Source organism: Cebidichthys violaceus, unplaced genomic scaffold (assembly GCF_023349555.1).
Source record: "Cebidichthys violaceus isolate CVI_PGR_0920_01 unplaced genomic scaffold, fCebVio1.0.p SCAF_6, whole genome shotgun sequence".
NCBI classification, from domain to species: Eukaryota; Metazoa; Chordata; class Actinopteri; order Perciformes; family Stichaeidae; genus Cebidichthys; species Cebidichthys violaceus.
In genome coordinates, this window is record NW_027176816.1 from 9,704,115 (window position 1) to 9,726,393 (window position 22,279).

Genomic DNA, 22,279 nt, shown 5'->3' on the forward strand with positions numbered 1-22,279 from the left:
GATTGAAGCCAACCTACTCCTCCTGAAGTCTAAGAGTGCTTTAAATAACCAAATGAAAAAACAATCCTGCTAAATATTTGAACAGGAGCTTTCACGGCAGGTTAATAATCACAGCCTTTTCAGTCCCATGGCCATATGGATATTGATTTCTCACTGGCTGCTGCTGACCTCGATTCATCTTTCTGATCTTTCTCTGTACACACATGCACACACCCAGGTGATACTCTGAGAGAAAGATGCCCATAAAGATACATTTCTTTCTATGAGTCCTCACATCTCATGTGGAGACAAAGGGAGTGAGACAGTGAGAAGACCGGGGGAGACAGAGGGACAAAATGACTGAATGAGAGGAGGAAGAAAGTGACGTTGCAAGAGAATGGAGACGGATGAAGATATGACGGTGAGCAGGAGAGGGAAAGGAGAGAATGTTGAGGCAGAGCGATCGCTGAGTGTGACAGACTAGCAGAGGAGGAGGAGAGCGGCGAGGAGGAAAAGGGGAAGGGCGGGCGTGGGAGAGATGCGAGTTGAGTCAAAGCCCCCGAGCTCCCCTGATTTCTCTGTGAAAGACACTGTGCTGAAAAGATGGATAGCGTGTGCCCTCTCTGCCAAGGCATGCCCAAGACAATGACATCATCATCATCATCATCATCATCATCATCAAACTAGCAAGGACGTGAGGAGAGAGGCCCAGACTCACGCTTGGATCTTTTATTCATCATTATTCACTCACTTATTCATCATTTTCCTTGCATTCAGACTATCGCTTTGCACTGACACCAAACATGAAGTCTTCATACTTAAAAATCTTCCTAAAATAAAATAGTTATTCTACTTTTACAGTCAGACTGTCACTTTGGATCATGAATAGTCTTTATACATCATTAAAAATATCTCCAAAATAAAAGATTTGAAATACATATACAGCCATTTGTGGACATTTTGGTGCATAGCACAGGAAAGAAATCATCACAGGTTTGGGCTTAACAGGGTTCTACAGTTACAGAACGGGGGAGAGGTTTTTTATTTTCTTCATACTGTATGTGCTGTGTGGGGTTGATACTGTTGCTGCAGACGTTTTACTCTGGTGAGCAGCGGCGTCACTGCTGGCGCTGCTTATCTGCGAGTCTCTTTGCTTTATTCTGGAGGTACCGTGCATTGCCTTCATCGGAACGTCTCTGCTCCTCCTCTCCGTCAATCTGAAGACAAAAAAAGACAAAAGATTAGTTATCAGACACATTCATCATTTACACATATTGTGCACTGGAATGCTTCTCCTTCGGTTATTACATTAACAGTGGGCATGAAGCTCTGATCTAATTTACCAGTCTGTGCAGTTGTGATTGTCATTCATCTTCTTAATAAAATACAGAATGAATGACTGTAACTCGGAGAGGCTTTGCATTGGAGACTAAAGAAGCAGAATGCATCTAGGTAAAGTTGAATGAAACCCCATGAGATGATTTGAAAGACATTTACAGGACATTGAAACATTTAAAATTCCTTAAACTTCATGATTTTTAAGTCATTACTATAACATGTTAAACAACGCAGAGCATTGTGAATGTATGTATCGTCTACAGAAAATTTAAAATATTACGTTAAAGTTACCTAAATATCAATTGTTAGGATTTGTTATGACTGTTGGCTTAACATCTAATATTACCAACAGATAAAATATCTCTTAACCAATGTTGTAACCATGATAAGGAAACTCAAACTAATTTGCAGAGCTCCACGAATTTGGATGTAAATATTTACAGCTCCCAGCTAAATGGATCCTAATGCTTTTTGCTGTATGATTGCACTGTACGGTATCACCATAATCTACTTCCATAACAGAGTGTCTTATGCATATTATATATATATCAATCAGTTTTAGCACACCACGTACATAATATATTGGTATTATTTTAAATATTGATAGCATCATCACACCCAGGGATTCTGGGAAGAGCTCCTGGATTTACATGAATCAATTATTCACTTCTATTTTTATTCTGAGCAGCACTTTCAAGTCTGTGACGAACAAATCTTCTCCTTCTCCTTCACTTAGCTCAGTTTGGCTGCTGATTCGTGGGAGGAATAGCCTGCGCGGTTTATTAAGACTGCCTGGCAACCTCGTGACTTAAACAACAATACAACCACCGGTGACAGTGTCAACACTTACTTTAATGGTGCTGCCTGCTTCCCCACTCCCTCATCAGCACACTGTTCTTAGGGAGTGGGTGTGTGTGTTGTATGTGAGCATGCACACACACAGGCCTATGCATTTTTTCGTATGTAAAACTGTTAATACCAACGTCAATGAGCTGTTCAGATGGAGGCTCTTTGCTTTGCACACACCAGGTGGTTGGCAGATTCAAGAGCACCTGCCACTCAGCAGCACTCTGGGTGCAAAGCTGACAGATGGCGCCCTAACTTTATGGAGAGAGCAGGGTGGTAACGGATATGAAAAAACACCACGCCAGGGACAAGTCTAAGGGTCACGACACAAATATGATGAGAATATTAAAATAGTGACGCTGCGCCACGAACACAACAGTGGTGGGAATATCTACAGTATCTCTGTAGAGCTAGTTCAGGAGCATACAGCTGTAGTATTGGTGTGTTTGTTATATAACACTCAACATACTGCTCAGTCAATTTTGCTTCTGCTATTCAACTGAAAGTAATGGAGAATTCCAGTTCATTGACTTTCAAAAAAAAAAAGAGAGAGGGAGACCAAGTTTCACCACAGTTCCAGTATTTTCAAATATTTACATAAACAGAAGTGCTGCTCAGACAATATCATTTTAAAAAACAAAAATTTGTAAAGATATACAATCAGGAACTGTGGAGTCATGTTCTAGTGTGTGAAAGTTACTGATTGTGTACAGTCACAGGGCAAATTCATGGATTTGAAATCAAATAACAAATACTGTAATACCTGTAGGTAGAGGCCTTTCACACACTATCAGTTTTCCCTGTGTGTTATGAAGGGCAGCAGTTTTTACATACAAAATAAGTGTCGCTCTCTGATCATATAAGACAAATGTACTAACATAACAAGTACACGTAGCACATTTAGGTGATGTCTTGTTGCTTCATATTGTAACAAGTGATAGTGAAATAGTTATGTGGTGGTTTTCCATATGTCATCACTGTACAGAAAGCAAGCATTTTCTTTTGAAGTGGTATCCAATGGTTACCTGTGGCCATGTTGGGAGGCAGACAGCTAAGGCTTCTCGATTATTATAATATCTTTTGAGTTGTTTGAGTCTGTGTATAATACCCTGTCTCTGATTAGACAGGAATATTAGACAACTAGTTAGCATTTCCAATTGGACTGCAAGCAGGAAAATATACAGGGAGCTGCACATTACAGTATTATTGAAATAAGACCAGACAAGGTGATTTGGGAGCCTGACACCAAACAGAGGTTTATAAATCATCTACTTTGGCACAGCTATTGCGCGTGCCAAAGACATCCATCATTTAACACAACATACTAGTTTAAAATGATTTCATTACAAGCCCAAAAATAGTTCAGAGGGACTGCAGCCATGCAACCACGTCCAAGTAAAACACTAACGGTAAGATGGTGGGACTACATTTGACCAGAAGAATCAGTGAAAAGTAACAATATTAAAATAGTTATTGGTCTGTTGCATCTATCTGCAGTTACAAAAGGTAAAACAGCTATTTTAATTTTTATTAAGGTGTCAGTGGGTAATATGATAAGAAGTCAACAACATATTTAAAGTTAGACTAGCTATAGGTTGGTACTTTACATTTAAATGCAGTTTATGGTATATTAATCAAGAGTGTCTCAGGCTGTTGGTGCCTTCTATTCTCATAGTTTCAAACCCCTCATATCTCTCTCCCACTTGGGCCCCGAGGACTTAACCATTATCTAATTAGACTTTTAAAACCATAGTCAGCTACAGGTTGAAATGGTTTAACAAGCATGTCAGTTAAACTGAACTGTAAACCTCAATACTGCTAATGAAGAATGACAGTTAATAACGGTATGAGATATGGTCCTCTAAAGTTTCGGTGCAACAGGAAAGGAAACAGGTGATTCTGACTGTTTAGGTGAAGGATAGGTTCATGCCGGCACCGACTATTAAAACACTGGACATAGTAGTTATAATTTAAACTCTATCGATTAGCGATTTCTCATACACTACTTGTTTTGTGTTGTCTCTTTCTTTGGTTCAAAATGCATTTTCATAATCATAAAAATAAACCTGTTTCCAAGAAGATATTTCGAGATGCTGTTTTTCAGTCTTTATCAGTCTTATCTCACCCGGCCAAACAAAACTACAGGAAGACGCAGACGTTCGTTATTATTTTCATTCCAAGAAAAGTTATTAGTGGAAAACAGCATTATCCAGTCCGAAAAGAAAAAAATGCTCACCAACTGACAGACTTGGACTATAATGCGGTCTGACTCTACATAACATTTAATGCTGGTTTAAGCATAATGCAAAGTAAATTGTCCTTTCTAATAATTGTTAATTTTGCTTATTTAATGACTTGTTTACTCGTTTGCTGTAATATTTCTAAGTAAACCATAACATTGCAGCAAACACATCCACAAAGCCCTAACACTGCTGTTTCTACATTTTTGTCCATGTGTCTATGTGTGCACATTATTTGTCCTGCTTATACTTTGTGTGCATTTCATGCTAAGCTGCACACGGGCATGGAATGCTAATGCGGATGACATTTACATAACCCACTGTGACAATTCAATGCTAGGCTCAAAATGTCCTTTTGGTGTCCCCGTGTAATTGGTATTCCCACGGTGGCTCCAGTCTAATAACTATGATTATGCAGGATCATCACCTTCTGCTGGTGACTCTCTGATGCAGAACCCCACTAAAAGTAGTCTTGCGTGGTTTATTACTTCTTCAACTTAAATATCTCCAATCGCATTGCTTTTTACAATTCAGGCAACGATACAATTTATGTGCAATTACTGAGCATGATTGTGCAATAACTTTTGCAATCAACGTATATTTGTAACAGTTCATACACGGCAAAAATGAGGGCCCACATTGTGTAAAATACAATGGCTCCTCTTTGACCTTGTTGAGCATCGTAGCATGTTAGCATGCAAACATTTGCTACTGCAGAGTTGGATGACAGTATCTAATTTCATGTCAATCCATCCAATAGTTGTTGAGGTATTTACCTCGGGACCAAAGTAAACCGACATCCCTAGAGCCATGCTACTAGTTTGGCTAATAAAAAAAACACACACACAATAAATCATACTGGAACACATTAAACTATTCATTTGAATGTCGCCCACAGATGACCAAGACAAAGTCAGACATCAGAGCCTTGGCCGATCAGGTCAAACGGCCAAGAATAACAGCTGTTTCACCTGGCATGCTGGTCGTCCATTAGGTGTGGACAGCTGAATGGACCGTGACAAATTATGTAAACTTGGAACAGGGACAAGGCTTGTTAACGGGACTGATCGGACGATGCCAGCAAAATGCCAGAGGGGTTCCTTTGTGTTGGCACAAGCTGTTATCAGAGTGGGCACGGAGCATCGGTGGCACTTCCGAATGCCAGAGTCCCAAAAGTAGCACAAACTGTAAGCAACCAACTCTACAAAAATAACAACCTAGATATTAACGTACACATGAGTCTAAATACTATCCTATATGTTTGTGTGTGACAGAGATAGAGATACAGTCACACACAAGATGACATTTTAGACAATTCTGAAAGATGTTTCATTTGTAGACATAAAACAAATAATTTCAAATACTCTTTCTAATTAATTTCTAATGCTGAAAGGACCTCTGTCCGTGGATCTGTCTGTTCAGTCATGATTTATATTTTATGCTATCAGTTATTTTCTGTCTGTAAAACAATCATCCCAATTTCCTCAATAATCTGAGCTTCATCACAGTTTCAGCAACAGCACTGTTGAATAAGTAATAATGTGATGTATACAAATAGAATGGCTAGTTTTCATGGTTATTTGGGTATTGGTGTATTCTGGGTTTGTTTTTTCCTGACAACATATTTCAAAACAAGACATTCAATGAACTAAATTACCTAGCTCACATAGTTTCAGGTCCAAAGTTGATTTTCAGAAATAGATGGACCCAAATCACAACCTGGAAAAAGTCATTCAACAATGTAGACATTGTTTTGTATGCTTTGGAAAATGTTTGCCAGTGATTTAAAAGAAAAAAATCCTTTGCAGGGCTAAAACACAACACAGTGACACAGTGACAAATCTGAGGCGCAATGAGAACAATGGTTGATACGTGTCGAGCCTTGGATTACCACACAGTCAGAAATATCTGCAACTCTGGCACAAGTGTACCCGTTAACCCGTTGCTGATTGTCTTGAATGGGAGGCATCTAAAAATAAATGTGCATCACTTCATGTGGACTATAGGAGGTTGCCATGACAACCGGGCTTGTTTTTGTGTCATGGGAGGCTAGCTGAGTCTTTGCCAGGGAGGAGGGAGAGAGATGGAGGGATGAAGAAAAAGAGGGTGAGGAGGGATGGAAATAAAGAGAGGAGGGTAGGAATAAAGGCGGAAGAAAGGAGAATTGAAGGAAAAATAGAAGAAGGGAGGAAAGAGAGATATTATGAGACACTGAACAAGAAGGCAGAGGAATGAAAAGAAAGCAATATCTAAGTACCAAACCTTCTGTATGTTCACTAAAAATGAATTCACTTATTAACCCTGCACCCAGCTTTGAGCAACAACTTCTTCATTCATACTGTAGCACACATGCACACTCAGTACAACCACATCCTTCCACCAACAGCTGGTATTCAGTATGCACTGGCCACTGGCCGAGTTTTCAAAGTGCTGACCTTCTGGTAACAAGCCAGTATTTCTAACCTTGAGGCTACTGCTACCCCATTAAAAATAATCAGAAACACAACAAAGACATACGCTGGTCAAAGGTGCTTCGAGGCATTTTTCGATTATTTCTCTGCTGGCCAAGCGTGCAAATACATTATTTCAGTACTTTCCAAGGGTACTGCTGCAGAGAGGCGAGGCATCCCCCGATATCCTCCCTTCTGCTCATGCTGTCCTCTTTCCCCACTTCAGCATTACTCACAGTGTGCTACGTTGGTGACAACCCTCCCCCCTGCTGAGCTAAAACAGGAAAATCTAAAAATAGTAAACACAACGGGCTCACTGAAGAGAGAGCGAGGATAAGAGAATGGGGGGAAAATCACCTGCAGTCAAAAATAGCAGAAGCCGTCCTTTCGATCATGCTATTTATAGAACACAACTGGAGCAAAATCTGCCGTGATGTCATGAAAATTTCATTAGCAAAGGTTTGACATGGACTTGTTTTGATGTTACAGTTGAACAGGATTTGGTGAAAGAAAGATAAGATATTCAGTGACAATATAAATACTTTAAAGAGGAGGCAGAGACTCAACCTGACCCTCTGAAATGCTATAAAAATGATATCTTAAAGTGCAAACACAGGTGATCCATATTAAGGTTTCAAAGTCACAGTGTCCTGAGGCACATGTTGAAAACCCTCCTCACTAGAATCAAATAGTAGAAAAACATTTTATTTGGTATATTTGTTTCATCATAGGGTGTGAGGATTTTCAGTGGTGGAGATGTTAGGGAGACGGATTGGATTTCTTGAATAAGGAAGATCAAGCAACACGGAGGGCATGAAGACAGATTCATCTTTAGAAAATCCTACAAGATAACTTGGAGTGATATTTAAAGGTGTAAGATCCCAGATTGGGAGCATTTCGATGCGTCTCTCAACATGGCGCCTGATAGCTAACGGCTCTAACAGCGCTAACAGTGCAAACTCTGCAAAAGAGCTGACAGAGCTAACAGTGTTTACCTGAGGGAGAACCAGAGGGTGGGTGCAACTCTTTCACAAAGATTCCATCGCTCGGGACGGTATTATCATCTGTAACCGCCATATAACAACACACACAGAGGAAGAGCGACTTCATTCTCTGCTCAGGTAGACATTACTCCACTATATCTATCTCCACTAGCTCTGAATATTAAATATATATATATAGAGATGAGCTTATTTCAAATTCTTGCCGAGAGTCAGATGAGAAGATTGATACCGCTCTCGAGTCTGTACACAGTAAATATGAAGCTACAGCCAGCAGCCATGGTTAGCTTAGCTTAGCAAAAAGGAATGGAAACAGCTTAACTGGCTCTGTTCAAAAAGACCAAAATCCTACCAGCCTCTCTAAAGCTCACTAAATAAACATTATATCTTGTTTGTTTAATCCATACAAAAAGTGAGGAGTAAGAATGTTACATTTTGGTTTCACAGGAGATTGTGTGCAGGAGTATCTATTCTGATACGTGCTGAGGGGGGATATCTATTATCACAACAAGTAAATGCTATTTAATAGGACTGCTGAGAATAATACATGGTAGTTTCCCTGGGGTAAAATTCAAATTGGACGGGGAAGCCAAATGTTTGTCGCGCTTTGTTCAACTCAGCATTATCTGGCTTACTAGGCTAATTAATGGCATCATTTCATTACCATTCCTTTCCTCACAGTCCCATCTCCAGGTGTGAATTGGGTTGACGTGTTCAACCCTATTTCCTGCATGTGATTAAACACCAAGAAACTGACATCTACGAATATGTTTAGCTTCATCAATAGAGTTTGGATGGTCACTCCCTTGTTTTGAGTCTTGTTCCATGTTTAAGCCCTCGTGATAAAGCCAGAAATAGCCCTGATTGAGCCTCGTCCTTCTTCTCTCACTCATATGAATAAACACACACGCAATTAGTGTTCAGTGATTTGTTCATGCATGTGCAACTCTACACGCAAAGCCCGCTCTTTCACACACAAACCTATTTGCAGTAGAGCTTTATTTGTCTTTGTTCTACACAAACATTCAGTCGGTCTATATTGCATCTCAATCCAACATTTTTATGCACACACACACATTTCTATATTCCTGCCTTTGTTTATCTGACATGCTACATCAGAGCCCTGGCAGCACTGCCTCCATTTAGATTTCCATTTATAGTGTTGAGGATAAATTATTAAAATTACCAGATTTTTTTTTTTAAGTCTCTCTTTTCATAAAACTGAGGTGAACAGAGAAATTACAATGACTCTAATCATCGCTGCATTTCCCTGCCATTAAAACAAAAGCTTGTGCAAAATGGAAAACCAGGTAATGAATGCGTGGACGAAGGCAGACAATGGAGCAAACCAAACACGGGTTTTTGTGAAATGGAAATGGGGAGAATGACGGGCGCTTTTGAAAAGACCGACCAGCAGTGACGCACATTAGATGCACATATCAGTCTGGCAGGGGCATAAGGAGAGGAGTCTGTTTTCAAATAGATGTGTCATGGTGTTGAAGGCTGATGCTGCGCCTTCATGAGTGTTAATGTTTATGGTAAGAGGGGTCAATGCAGCAATTGGCGGCATGACAACCCACCTATAACAACCATCCACATTCATTCTCATAGTTAAGGCCAAGCTTGGCTTCCTTCCTGCAAGACATGCTGTTATGCACCACTATTCTGTTAGGATCTTTAGTTAGATAGCAAATTTGTCGTATACATACTATATTATATATCTTCTACATGCGTCATTCTGGTTAAAGTAAGAGGATCGAGGGAGGCTAACCCAGAAAACAGCTTTGTGCTTTGATAGCGATTACTTAAAATATTGCTGCTTGTTCTTTACTTTGAATGCATTTTCTTGGCTTATTCAGTACTTTGCATACAAGTTTAGTGATTAGCCCAAGTGCAAACTCTCTGAATTTTGTACAAGTGTGCCCTTGAGAGAATAATTACCTGCTGTTGGTCTGTTAAATTTCTCTAGAGCCACTCAGACCATGCTATACTGAAAATTTGAGCAATTTGCTGGTGTACAATTATTATTAAACACATTATTATTTTAATAAAAAATTGAAAAATAGAAAGGCAATGTTGCCTTACATAAAAAATAATAATCTCAGTCACTTCCACACATTGAGGCATGCAGCTTATTAATGAAACGCTGGAATCAGACTGATACTTGGTGTTGGCCGATACCCAAAGCCCAGGTATCGGGACTGAAAAAGTTGGATTGGTGCATCCCTAGCTTATACCACTGTTAGGGATGGTGCTTAACTACAAATCAAACTTTTTTTAAATGTTATCATTACCAAATTCATCAAGAAACTGGTTCATACCATATTGTGAAACAACAACCATTAAAAAAAAAAAAAAATGTCCAAAGACATGAAACAGAATATGAATTGAGTCACAAAATAAAAATTATTGTTAATTAATTTAATGTTACAACACATTGCAATCCACTGATTACTTTATTAAGTGCTTTGAATGCCATTGTAATGGCCCCTCTGTTGCCTAAATACCTCGCATCTCGCAGAATAGTTGGATGAGTTTTAAAGGGATCGTCACAAATACAATCAGGGAGTGCGAATGGCGCCAGGAAATAATTTAAATGTTAAACAGATGGCCTGCGCGTACAGTGTTTGCATTTAAACAGGGTTTGGATCAACGAGTACTGCCAAGCAAGAACAAACAGCAGGCGTCTCTCCTGTCTGCAGGTAAACATGCCCACTTTATATCCTGACAATAAGTGCTGAGTCAGACATAGACGTCCAGGGATTTTGTCGAGATATTAGCATTCAGCCCTCACTGCTTAAGGCTAATGCGCAGACACAGCAAATAATTGAATGCACTAAAAAAACACTGGCGGGCAAAATTGCCAAATTAAGGACAGTGTCTCTCATGCTGTGAGCTTTCCAAAGGTCACAGGTTGAATTACTGAATAAGAAGAAGACATTAATTTGGGATGTAACTTTAACTCTTTAAACTTCCATTTATTATCAGGGGTGAAAATAACGAATTACACTGAGTCAAGTTCAATTTAAAGCAGGAATGTTTTTATATATAACTTGAGCTCAAAGTAAGCTATACCGTATTTGGGGGACACATCAAATAATCTGTTTGACTCTCACTCTCTTTAAGACCTGTGTAAATGTAGCCCCATGTATGTGGATACAAAAGGAAGTATAGGTACCAACCTTAAGAGGAGGGACAGACAGAGGTTTATTGTCCTTGTCCAGGGAGATGAAGGTGAAGAAGGCAGAGACAGCGCGATATTTCTCTGCCTCCACCAGCGAGGAAGCATCGACCAACACTTCAATTTCCATAGACTTGTTACTGACGAATGTGAGCCGCCCCGTCACCGTCACCACACAGCCTAAGGAAGAGGAAGAGAAACAGGAGAAAAATATGTTTGACATGTGTTTGATGTATGTCGGACTATGTTTGACTGGTTTAATGTTTTAAAATCATCACGTTTGATTCAAGCTACTCTGTCAGCCATCTATAGATAATTCATAGTGTTTGTTATTTAAACATTTTCAAAAGTTGCGACTTGTGTTGCAACTATCTCACACCAAAATGACTGAAGTCTGAAACATTGAGTCAACACAACAATACTGACTAATAATGCTATGCTGAAATCAAAGTAAGGAGCTTCATGTATAAGCTGGTATATTGATATAGTCAGCCGAGGAAAATGCAGGATCTGCTCTTGCAATCTACCTCACAATGTTGCATCATGAACTTATTTAAGTCTGTTCCACCAAGGGAGAGCAGAGTGAAGCAGGGCCCTGATCTCTGGCTGGAAGAATTTAACAACTACAGCCAATCAGTCTCTCCTACTGCAAGCTTTTCAGATGAATACAAAGTAGGACCTTTAAAAATAAAGCTTTCTTATGTGCTTAAAGTAACACAGAGAAGTTAGAAAATATGTAAAAAATAATGTTGCATCTTTTAAAGGTTTTAATGTTTACAACCACAAATTAAGAGGCCACATCATGTGCACTGCTGCAGAGCATTTGCGACCCTTTCTTTTGATTTCATCCTCAATCTGATCCATCTAGTGCATTTGACTCATCAAAAATAAGTGCTCTTCTCCTTTTTGTCACTGCAGGGAGGGGTTAAAAAAAGTCAACTAATAAGATTTGCTGAAGTGTGTCTTTATCCTATTTCATGTGCCTGTACTGTATTATTACTGCTGTTGCCATAGAGATGAGGAAAGAAGGTGTTATCCCTGCAGTCTGAGACAGATCTAGAGTCTATGACTGAGATCTTATAAAACAGTCAAAGATAATGAAATATCTATATGGATAATGAATACAAAAGTATAGGCTCCAAACTAATTCTAAAAAATGTCAGTGGAGTTGTCCATTGATGGAGCTCTTTACTCGTGCAGGAGACTCTGAGATTAAAGGCCGTCCTCATCGTAAAAAAAGACAACATTGACTGTTTGTTCAAATGATTAAATCAACCTATATTTACAGCTCTCGCAGTTCATGCGAATAATGGCTGTACCCTGTGACTGGCAATGCAACAAGTGCTACCACACAAGAGAGGACGATAGTTGGGTGAACAAATTGTGTGACTTAGACACCAGAGATCATGGTTCGCTTCCCATCTCCTGCTAACAAGTTTTTTGTTTCCCTTAACCATTACACCAATGTTAGTTTAACCTTAACCAAGTTGTTTAGACTTAACTCGGCCTTAATCAGAACTAGAGCAGAACAGAAAATTAATTTCATTTTGTAACATATGGTTTGTTTTGAAGACACTGAAGAAGGACTTGTTGGAAAGTTTGAGTAGATTTTAAGAGATGTGAAAGAGTTTACGAGACATGTGCCAATGTAATTCATTTGGTTAAAATCATCTCAGTGTGTGGAGCATGCCGGAGGAAATGTGGAGAAAGTACAAAAGCAACCCAATAAGTCCTGAAAATTCTCAGTCATATTAACACGTACTTCACTGAGGCGTAAGGTGGTAATCACTACAGCAAATGTTACACTAACTGTTACTAAATTTGTGTTGCTGCCTTTGGCTACTGCTCTTAAAACATTTTTAACAGACTTCCTTTGGCAACTTTTCAAAATCAAAGTGCAAGAATACTTTGGCCATTCTCTCCCTTGTTATTGAGTTGTTGTTTTTTTTACATGTTACTGCCGGGAGCGAATCCAGTGTCATTCAGGTAAACTATCTCTGGCACAGATGTATTAGGCTCAATAAAGCGTGCTCTGCTCAATGACATTACACAAAAAAAATGAGCCTTGATGAGACTGGGTGTTTTTTTTTTAAAGGCCTTCATGATTAATAATTGATTCATGTAGAGAGTAGATCTTGGACATGAGCAGCGTTGAAGGTCAGCCAACCTGAAAAACTGGCAGAGTCTCATCTCGGAGGAGCTGTTTGATAAAGCTAATCTGCTGTGAGGAGAGTCCATGCCAGAGCCTTGTGTTGTATGCACTAAACTGGGGTTGTAATGCCTTTGAGCCATAGATTTGCTATTTTAACTACAGTCTGGGTGAGTAAAGTTGTTTCTACTACTCGTTCTATCTATATTTATGTTATATATATTTGTGTTGCTGGGAATCAAAGAAAGTGTCTCATATTCAGACACACTATACTGTACCTTTACTCCAAACCAAGGAACTACCTGATTTAAATTCTACTGTTGTTAGTTATTTGAGCAATTTGTACATGGAAATGTCAAATCTCATGCTAGATCAATGACATTAAATCTAAAATGAACAAGAACATAAGTGTGAGCATTCATAATGAAACACTGATCCCTCTTATTTCTTTAGCAGTCCCTTCTCTCTCCATAACACATCTTCTTTCAGTTTTACGCCTTTCTTCTCTTTCTTTGTACCTCTGGGCATTTTGCTGTTGTGGTGTCAGGAGAAGAGCACTGACTGAACACTCCTGTGGTACATCAATGGCCAGCACCTCACTGACTTATATTCTCAGTGCAGAATAATACACATTATTGTTCAGTGCAACGCAGTTGCTTAACTTTGCGGTGTAGGGGGGAAAAATGAAACACTTCTCTGTGAAGGAGCAGAACCTTAAAAGACACTAATGAATAAGTGACTCACAAACGGTTACATGACTGCTGCCATTTTGTGATGTTTAGAAGACTCAACGAAGTGTCGCAGCTCCACTTCACTGGAGTTTGACACCAAGGTTAACTATTCATACGTCTTTGAGAAGGAAAATGAATCCACTCAACATAGATGTCATTTCAGTGGGACATTGATGCTTTAGCTCTGTTTAGTCAAGCATTTCATCTCAAAACATGCAAATGAACAGTGTCACATACAAGATAATGGTAAACTACAAACGCAAAAGAAGCAACAGAGGAAAACCGTCACTGTAAATTAGTTGACAAATGAGGAGTGAGATGGGATATGATAGGAAGACACATTAGTAAATAAACCCCCCCAAAAAAAATTAGCAAACTAACATCATTCTTGTATGCAATTTGTATAATTGCATACATACATTGTAAATGCAATTGCTTTGTTATTAGTTTTTTATTGTGTCAATTAATTAATCAATTAATTAACACCTTATTGACAGTAGCCATAATTTCACTAACCCTTCAATCCCACTACATTCAACAATTTTCTCCATTATAATTCGTTTTGCTTTTTCAGTTCAGATGTTCCTAAATAAATGACATTTTAGATTTGTTCTGCTTTTGCACTGGTAATGCATGAAGCCAAACGTTGCTTTAAATAATGGTGCCATCTTTCTCTGCATTTCACTATATCAAGTTCATAAATATATTGTGTAGCTTTGTCACACAGCATAAAAGATACGATTTGATTGTGGTGGCAATGGGCACATATGAAAAACTCACCTTTACAGTGCTTGTGCACATATAGGTCAGAATACATTACAAAGCTTTTTGATTTTGCTAGCGTTTCCATGTCACATGCAGCTCATTAGAATATAGTTGAGAACCACTTTTGCAAAAGTGCATTGTATTTTTCTCGCAAACAGACGGAGTAAAGAGACAGGTGCTACAACGGAGCATTTCAGACAGAGGGTGAATACAGGTATATTCAGATAGAATATAAATATAAATGTATTGTTTTTTTAAGACGTGTATTTACGCTTTAAAGCATGTGTGTTTACACTTTAATGTAAACACACATGCTCCTGTAAAAACTCAAAATACAACCTGAGTTATGCTCATTTTCAGAACCTGAAAATGAGCATCTGGGATATTTATTGATCTCTGACCTTGCAAATTAAGACATGTTACGTTGCTTTGTTCATGTTAAGCTGCTTTGTTCATTCCCAAACACAGCTTCATTTTTTCTGCAGTTTAAATTCAGGTCTTGTGTTTCTTCTCTCTGAATGACAATTGTTTGCATTGTAAGCCAGTCCTGCTCTAAAGTGATATTTCTGCTGCTGGACCCCACGAGACTGAAAATCTGAGCAATTCATTTTGTGAACTGTTCAGGCTATACACAGCGGGACCTCCAAAAACTTCTAAACAAACTATCTGAACATCCTCCACATGAGCAATGTGCAGACACAGACCTTTGTCTGTTTAATGTTCTGGGTCTTAACGTCCAATCTCGCTTTATTTAATGTTAATTTTGTCTGCTGATGTGTGGTCCTCTAGCCTCACACTGGTTTGTGTGGTTTTGTTCATTCAATAAAGTCCATTTATTTATATTAAATAGATGTAAAGCACTTTGAAAGTGTATGAATTGGGCTTTCCAAATAAATTAGCTTTTGCCTTTTTAATAATTTTTTGCTTTCGGCTAGCTTTTACATTAAATGGAGCAAAAGTTATAAATTAATTTAGTCTTTCTGCTCTTTAATTGTGAGGGACTAAAACACAACAAAGCCCGATGCAAACCACTTGGATCCTTTAAAGAGTTTAACTTCAACCTCAACTGCAGCTGTGCTGGAAATATCTGAAAGCCATGTCATAGTATCTACATTTAGCTTGATGTAGTAAATAATAGAAAGGGAAAACTATTTTCTTCATAAAATTAATAAATTGAGGTACAGCCCACAATGCCAGTAGCTGTTTTGGGTGTTTTTTTATTTTAATTATTTGATCCTTGACCATTCCTTTCCAAAGCACACCACTCGCGTTTTTTTGTGACCACCTTGAGCAAAATTGGAAATCTACTGGTGACATAACACCTAAGTCACTGTGGAAGCCAGGGGAAATCATGTCACCACCACCTAAACTCAGAGGACAGACGGTGGCAGCCACTGGAGCAACTAGAAGCAGCTGAAAGATGTGGACATGGATCTGAATCAATCTGTACTGTTCAGTTTTCTGCTCCTGAAACACAGGGAGGTGTGTTTTAAATGTTTTAAACGTCCCCTCTCTGAAAATCCTTTTCAGCCACTCGCTCTTTACTCAGGCCTCCTCGAAAAGAACACTTTTGGATTGAGTGAATTATCCCACTTGAATAAAGGCACCTGTATTTGAAAATACATGAACCGTAAATGCTGTAGACTTACAGCTGACCTAGCACCCTTGAAGAGCTGTGAAGTACATAACATTTGCTTTCCACTTCACAATTCAACAATGGGGAGAGATGTAGCTGGTCCTATGTTGACGTAATATCCTAAGATAATCATAACCTCAGAATTTTAGCACTGGATGTCTGGATCTCATCATCTCTAGCGCATGGATACATAAAACAGACACTGAGCTGAGAAAAGTCCATAAATGTAATGTACTGTTCTACACCACTTTGTAGAGGCTGCTGTCATATTTGACATATTAGATTCCATCAAACTAATGAATGAGATGAATGATCAATTGCTTCACAATCTTAACGTCAAAATGCGGTTTGCTCTTCGATGTTTTCTCTCAATAACCGTGTTTAATAATTATTATTTCAGAAGCATTTCAATCTGACTACTCAAGTCATTCATCAGGAGTCAAAATGTTTTTCTGTTGTGTGCAAACTTTTTCTTTCATGTGTAACAGCTTGTGATGCTCAGTTTCACCTTTATTGGAGAGTTTGCTGTGAAATTACTGTGAGAAAATATAACGAGAAAGAGAGAGAGAGAGAGAGAGAGAGAGAGAGAGAGAGAGAGAGAGAGAGAGAGAGAGCGGGATATGATGACATGCAACATACAGCAGGTCCACTAGGCCAGCAAGACAACCTGATAAGATAATTCAGCAGTAAAATATACGTTATTAATTATATTATGAATCAGTGAAGAAACAAGTGCAGTATGTCTAATTCTAACACTCCTCTAGTTGTGATCTAGTTTGTCTGTGGATGTGTATCTGTATGTTTGTTCTTTCTTTGATTTCTGTACATCATCTTTGCTCCTAAATGCCCTGAAAAGCACTTTGGATTAACTGTGTTGTCCAAACTGTGTTGCAAATAAAACCTTTAACCTAGCGTTCAACTTTCAGAATGGAAAAGCCGTATATATTCTACCACTATAGTGAGACAATTTTTTTACCATTAAGATGTCAAAGGCTAAGTGGATAATGGTGTTGTCAAAATCATTGAAAGAACTTTACAATGAGAGGCTTAGAATTGGTCCATATAGAGGGCAAGAGGTGTTGAAAATGCAGTATCAATGATATCTCACTTTAACAGTGAGGAAACAGCTTAGAGACAAAGCCTGGTAATGGAAAATGTTAAATCATAACAATGCTATGTTTCTCCAGATGTAGCAGCAGCCCTACAAAACAAAACAAGCCTTGATTAGCAATTAGCAATTAGCAATCCACAATTATCGATCCACATTATCATGTAATTAGTTTTTTCGAGACTGCAGTTTATTAATGGGCAAGAGGCACAAGTTAAAGACAAGCAGCATCATGAAACCTCCTGCAGCCTTTTACCAACACCGCTGTACCTCTTAGAGGTACATATCAATCAATGTATCAGTGACTTAAAGCTCTGAGTGTATTCTCCATGTCATCCTCACCTTTGTTGATCTTGCGATGGAAGTTGATGGCATCCACAGAGGCAGTGACAATGTTGGTGTTGCAGTGCCGAGCTGCCACAATGCCGGCAACTTCATCCATCAGCTTCATGGTCACACCTGTTCGAGACACACAAACACAGTTTGACTTTTGCAAGAAGATCCATAGCGGGGATTCATGGATATTTTTTTACTTGTTCTGAATAGTCTTTTGTCTTTGTTCTCTCTCCGTTGTAAAAACAGATTTCTGTGACTATAACGTTTGTCCTGTACATCAACGGCATAATATCACAAAATAGCATCCAGTATTTTCATTGATGTATTTGTTAGTTTCCCTAATAACTGCAAAAAGTAGATGGGAGATAAGTACTGCTGACTCAACCCAAGGGAACGTTTCAATATAATTTTCTCTCCCCTTGTATCAATAAAATAAAATTGTCACAACTTCAGCCAGGCTTTAGTTTTTCATTTGTCTGTCTCCTGTTTTGCCACACTAACTCTCATGTCATTTCAGAATCTGCCACTCCCCCCCGCTCTGCACTAATTGCTGATTTCATTTCACCTGGCCTGCCCCACCTCCATACTCACCTGCTCCTCATCAGCAATCAGCCCCTCAGTGTATATGTACCGGCCCATTTCCCTCAGTTCTCTGCCAGATTGTCTAGTGTGTTTCCCTTGCTATCCAGCAACCTGTCATTCCGATTCTGATCCTGATTATTCGTGTATTGACCTGCCTTTTTGGACTTTGGACCTTCCCTTTTGCCTGCTCCCACTGGATTTGTTTGCCACGCGGGTTACTACCTGGTTTGACATCTGCTGGTTATTAAACCCGGTTTCTACACCTGAACTGTTTTCTGTGTCGTGCTATTGGGTTCTTGTCTGTCGTTTTGTGATACCTGACAAAAATAGTCAGTCATGTTATGACATATTATTGAAAAGTCTTAACCTATAGTAAGTACAGATCCATGACAACTGAGTGAACACATCCGATACAAAACTATAGATGAAAATTAATAAAACAATTAGCTTTTAGCTAATCTAATGCAATAAATCTCTTTTCCAACTGTATTACATTTAAGGGAAAAAAGGGACTCTTAGTCATGTTTGAGACACTAATTCACTGAGATGAGATTGTTTAATGCAAAAGCTAATGGGTTTCCTGATGCACTTAGAAAACTACACACCTGATGCTTAATTACAAATGAGTTTCCCCCAACATTAGCTTCTCATCCAGATTTATCAGTCCACTGTTGACAGTGTATGAAAAAATGAATAAATGTTATAGTAAACACAAACATAAATACGCAGCATATATAGTCCAGTTATCTATTTTTCCATGGAAACTGTTTTCACCAGGACATCGACAGCATCAGTAATTTGTCCTAAAGTTTAAATGACCTCTGTTTACGTTTTCCTTAAAAGCATACTCTTACAAATAATACCGTCACAGAAAGTCTAAGGAGAGAGTTGGTGTGTTGAGCATACAAAGTATGTGACTTTGAAACAAGAAGCAGACGTTTTTTTTTTTTTAAAGGAATAGTTTGATATTTTGAGTAATACACATATTTGATTTCTTGTCAAGAGTTACATGCGAAGATTGATAACATTCTCCGTTTTAATGGAAGGTTATGTGCTGGATCCAGGAGAGAGTCCAGGAAATTACTGCTCCATATTTCCCAAAATGTCAAACTATTCCTTCAACCACGAGAATGATCTTTTCATAACCCTAACCATTTAGTTTTAGTTTCCTAAACTTAATCAGTCCTTCATCACACTGTGGGTGGCAGGTCACAAAACACTAATGTAAGGTAGTTTAGAAACACTAAGACTGGAAAAGCAGTATCTAACTATTAAAGCAACAAATCTCTATTGGTGCAATTTGGACAACATTGATATCAAAATGAATAAACTTTGAATAAACAGCACTCTGTGCAGCGGCGAGGCTTCAGGGCTCTGCAGAGTATGTCCTCGGCTGCAGGCCTGCAAGTGGCTGTGGCTCATTGACTGCAGTTCACTTTTCCTGCTGGATACTGGATATACTAACTGAACTCTTCTTCACTTCACTGGAGCCAACAAGCATGAGCGTATAGCCGACAGTAGCAGTGCCATTGCAACTCAAATTGTGTACGTTTTGCCATACTAACTTATAACGTTCGCCGCCAAAAATGAAATCAGCTTCAAATGTGAAGTTGTTTGTATGAGCACAGACTGAGAGTCATGGGGTAAGTACAGTATAAACAATTTCTCACTTTAACAGTGAAGAAACAGCTTAGAGAAGCTCAAAGATAGTGTAGTTCATTATTGGGCAAGAGGCAAAAGTTAGAGAAAGGCAACATCATGAAACTTCCTGCAGCCTATTAACACTGCAGGACATGTTTTGGAGAGGAACATATCCTTCAACCTGAGGATATTCATATGTAACTGTAAGTTAGATGCTTGTGTTTGTATATATGTTTAAATATGTTGAACCTCAACCCAACTGAAAGTATTTGGAACACGATGAGCATATAGAACTGGATAATGCTGCATGAGAAAGGGAATCTAAGCACACTGAACCGGTGCTTTAACACATGGCCTTCATCTGAAGAAGACATGCTGATTGTTGAAATGGTCGTCGCTGCATGTTATTAAAAGCTTTATTTATGACCGTGTGCACTCAATCTCATGGTTGTTTGATAATTTATACTGTGCCATGAGGACTTATCACAATCCATTGTGAATGAAATGAATCCAAGCTGCTCTGTGTGAGAGATTAAACTACAAACCAGCCATCAATTAAACCAACAGGAAGTGAGTATTTGATTCAAAAAAGCTACATTTTGGATGAAGTATCACTTTTAAGATATGAGAACATATCAAATAATCTATCATCAAAATGTTTATAGAGCACTTTGCCAACTCCTGTACTTGATTGATTTGAAGAGGAATGAAACACTTTGGGCAGGAAATCAAGGTTGCAGATTACAGTAAGGCTTGAAAGCCATTATTTCCCTAAAGGAGCAGAGCTCATGAAGTAGACACAGAGGAATTCAGAAACCTACATCTGCATTTGTCTGTGTGTGCCACACTACGGCCAGCTTGTATCATGTGTGAAGGAAACAGTTATTTGTGGGTTATTCACAGAAATTGGGTAATCTTGTATGGAGTGGGTGAGTTGGAGATGAGAAAGGCAAGGAGGGTGGCATCTGTTTCTCATGTCGGAGAAAGAATGTGTGTGTGAGTGTGTGTGTGTGTGTGTGTGTGTGTGTGTGTGTAATGTGCTTGTGTTTGTGAACGTATGCTCATTTAAAGACATTCAGACCCTTCACTAGACACTCAAGTTGCCCCAATCGTTCCTTCTCAGTTGCTTTTTGTATCTCTCAGGCTACAGAGAATCAATAAGTCTGCTTGCTGATGGCTGGTTTGGCTCCCGAAAGCCTCCTACCATCTGCACTGTGTGGCTCTATTTATGACAGCCAAATGTGTGGGAGTACAAACAGAATGTGCTGCTTGCTCCTAAATGCGGCATTCAGTGTAAAAGTGGGCCCGCTGAGCTGATTAAGAATTAAACAAGCCATTACTTTGACATCCTCTTATTCCCAAATGACCAGACCATCACTTCCATTACATTTTGCTGATAACACCGATGCGTACAACGATAGATAGATAGATAAATAGATAGATAGCGAGATACTTTATTAAATTTGTTTGCTACAGCAGCATTATGGTACAGGTAAGCAATCAAAGTAACTAAAAAATATTGAGTATAAAAATACACAATGTATACAATAAAAATAGAATAATATCAAATTAACTAACTAAACAGTAGTGCAAAGTTTTAATATAGAACGTTTTTTCTCACCAAGCTAACCTTTGTGAGGGGTAAAAGAAAATGCACTTATATTTCAAACTCTATTTCAAAATAGAAAATGTCTTGATGCTAGAAAAATGTAATCAAGCTCTGACTTTGATGTGTGATTGTGAGGCTAAACTCAAGCCTGGCTCTGGGAAAGCGACAGATTTTTTCGGTATATCCATTAAAAACGCTTTCTAATAAAGGCTCATGATGTGGCCACAGTTCTCAAGGTGACAACAACATGTCAGGCTTAAAGTGTGGACAAGGAAATTCATCACTTCCTTCCAAAAGCCTGTTGTGAAGCATTTTCCAAATCCCATGTTGATTTATTTTTTTATCCATCCCCGCTATGTTGTAAAAATTGATGGGATCTCACCTTAGATTGAAAATTCCTCCTGGGTACAAGGCGAAGCAGGCGGCTGCTATTCAAAGCCTGGAGGGGTCGTGTCTGAGCATGTAACACTGAGTGGAGATGGATCATGACCTGACATGATGATGAAATTGAATATAAACATTGAATGACATTAAACTGAATCAAAAAATGTCAAGGCACCCTACCTGTTCACTACTGCTGATTTAAAACTTGAGTATGAAATATACTGACTTTTAGAATTGACACGCTAATGGGTGCTATAGCAAAGTTAGTATACCACAAAGAGGCTAAAAATAAATATAAAAGGG

General features: G+C 38.7%; 1 protein-coding gene across 4 annotated transcripts in view; it reads right to left on the reverse strand.

Moving 5' to 3' along the window:
• Nucleotides 1-693: 693 nt before the first annotated feature.
• The window catches only part of acot7 (acyl-CoA thioesterase 7), a 48,982-nt gene continuing 27,396 nt past the window's right edge, over nt 694-22,279 (reverse strand). For all 4 annotated transcript variants that reach the window (XM_068733404.1, XM_068733405.1, XM_068733403.1 and 1 more), the window contains 3 exons: nt 17,767-17,883; nt 11,037-11,215; nt 694-1,196 (listed from right to left, as the gene is read on the reverse strand). In XM_068733404.1, the coding sequence (XP_068589505.1) occupies nt 1,098-1,196; nt 11,037-11,215; nt 17,767-17,883 (395 nt within the window). In that variant the 3' untranslated portion in view covers nt 694-1,097. The remainder of the gene's footprint in view (nt 1,197-11,036; nt 11,216-17,766; nt 17,884-22,279) is intronic.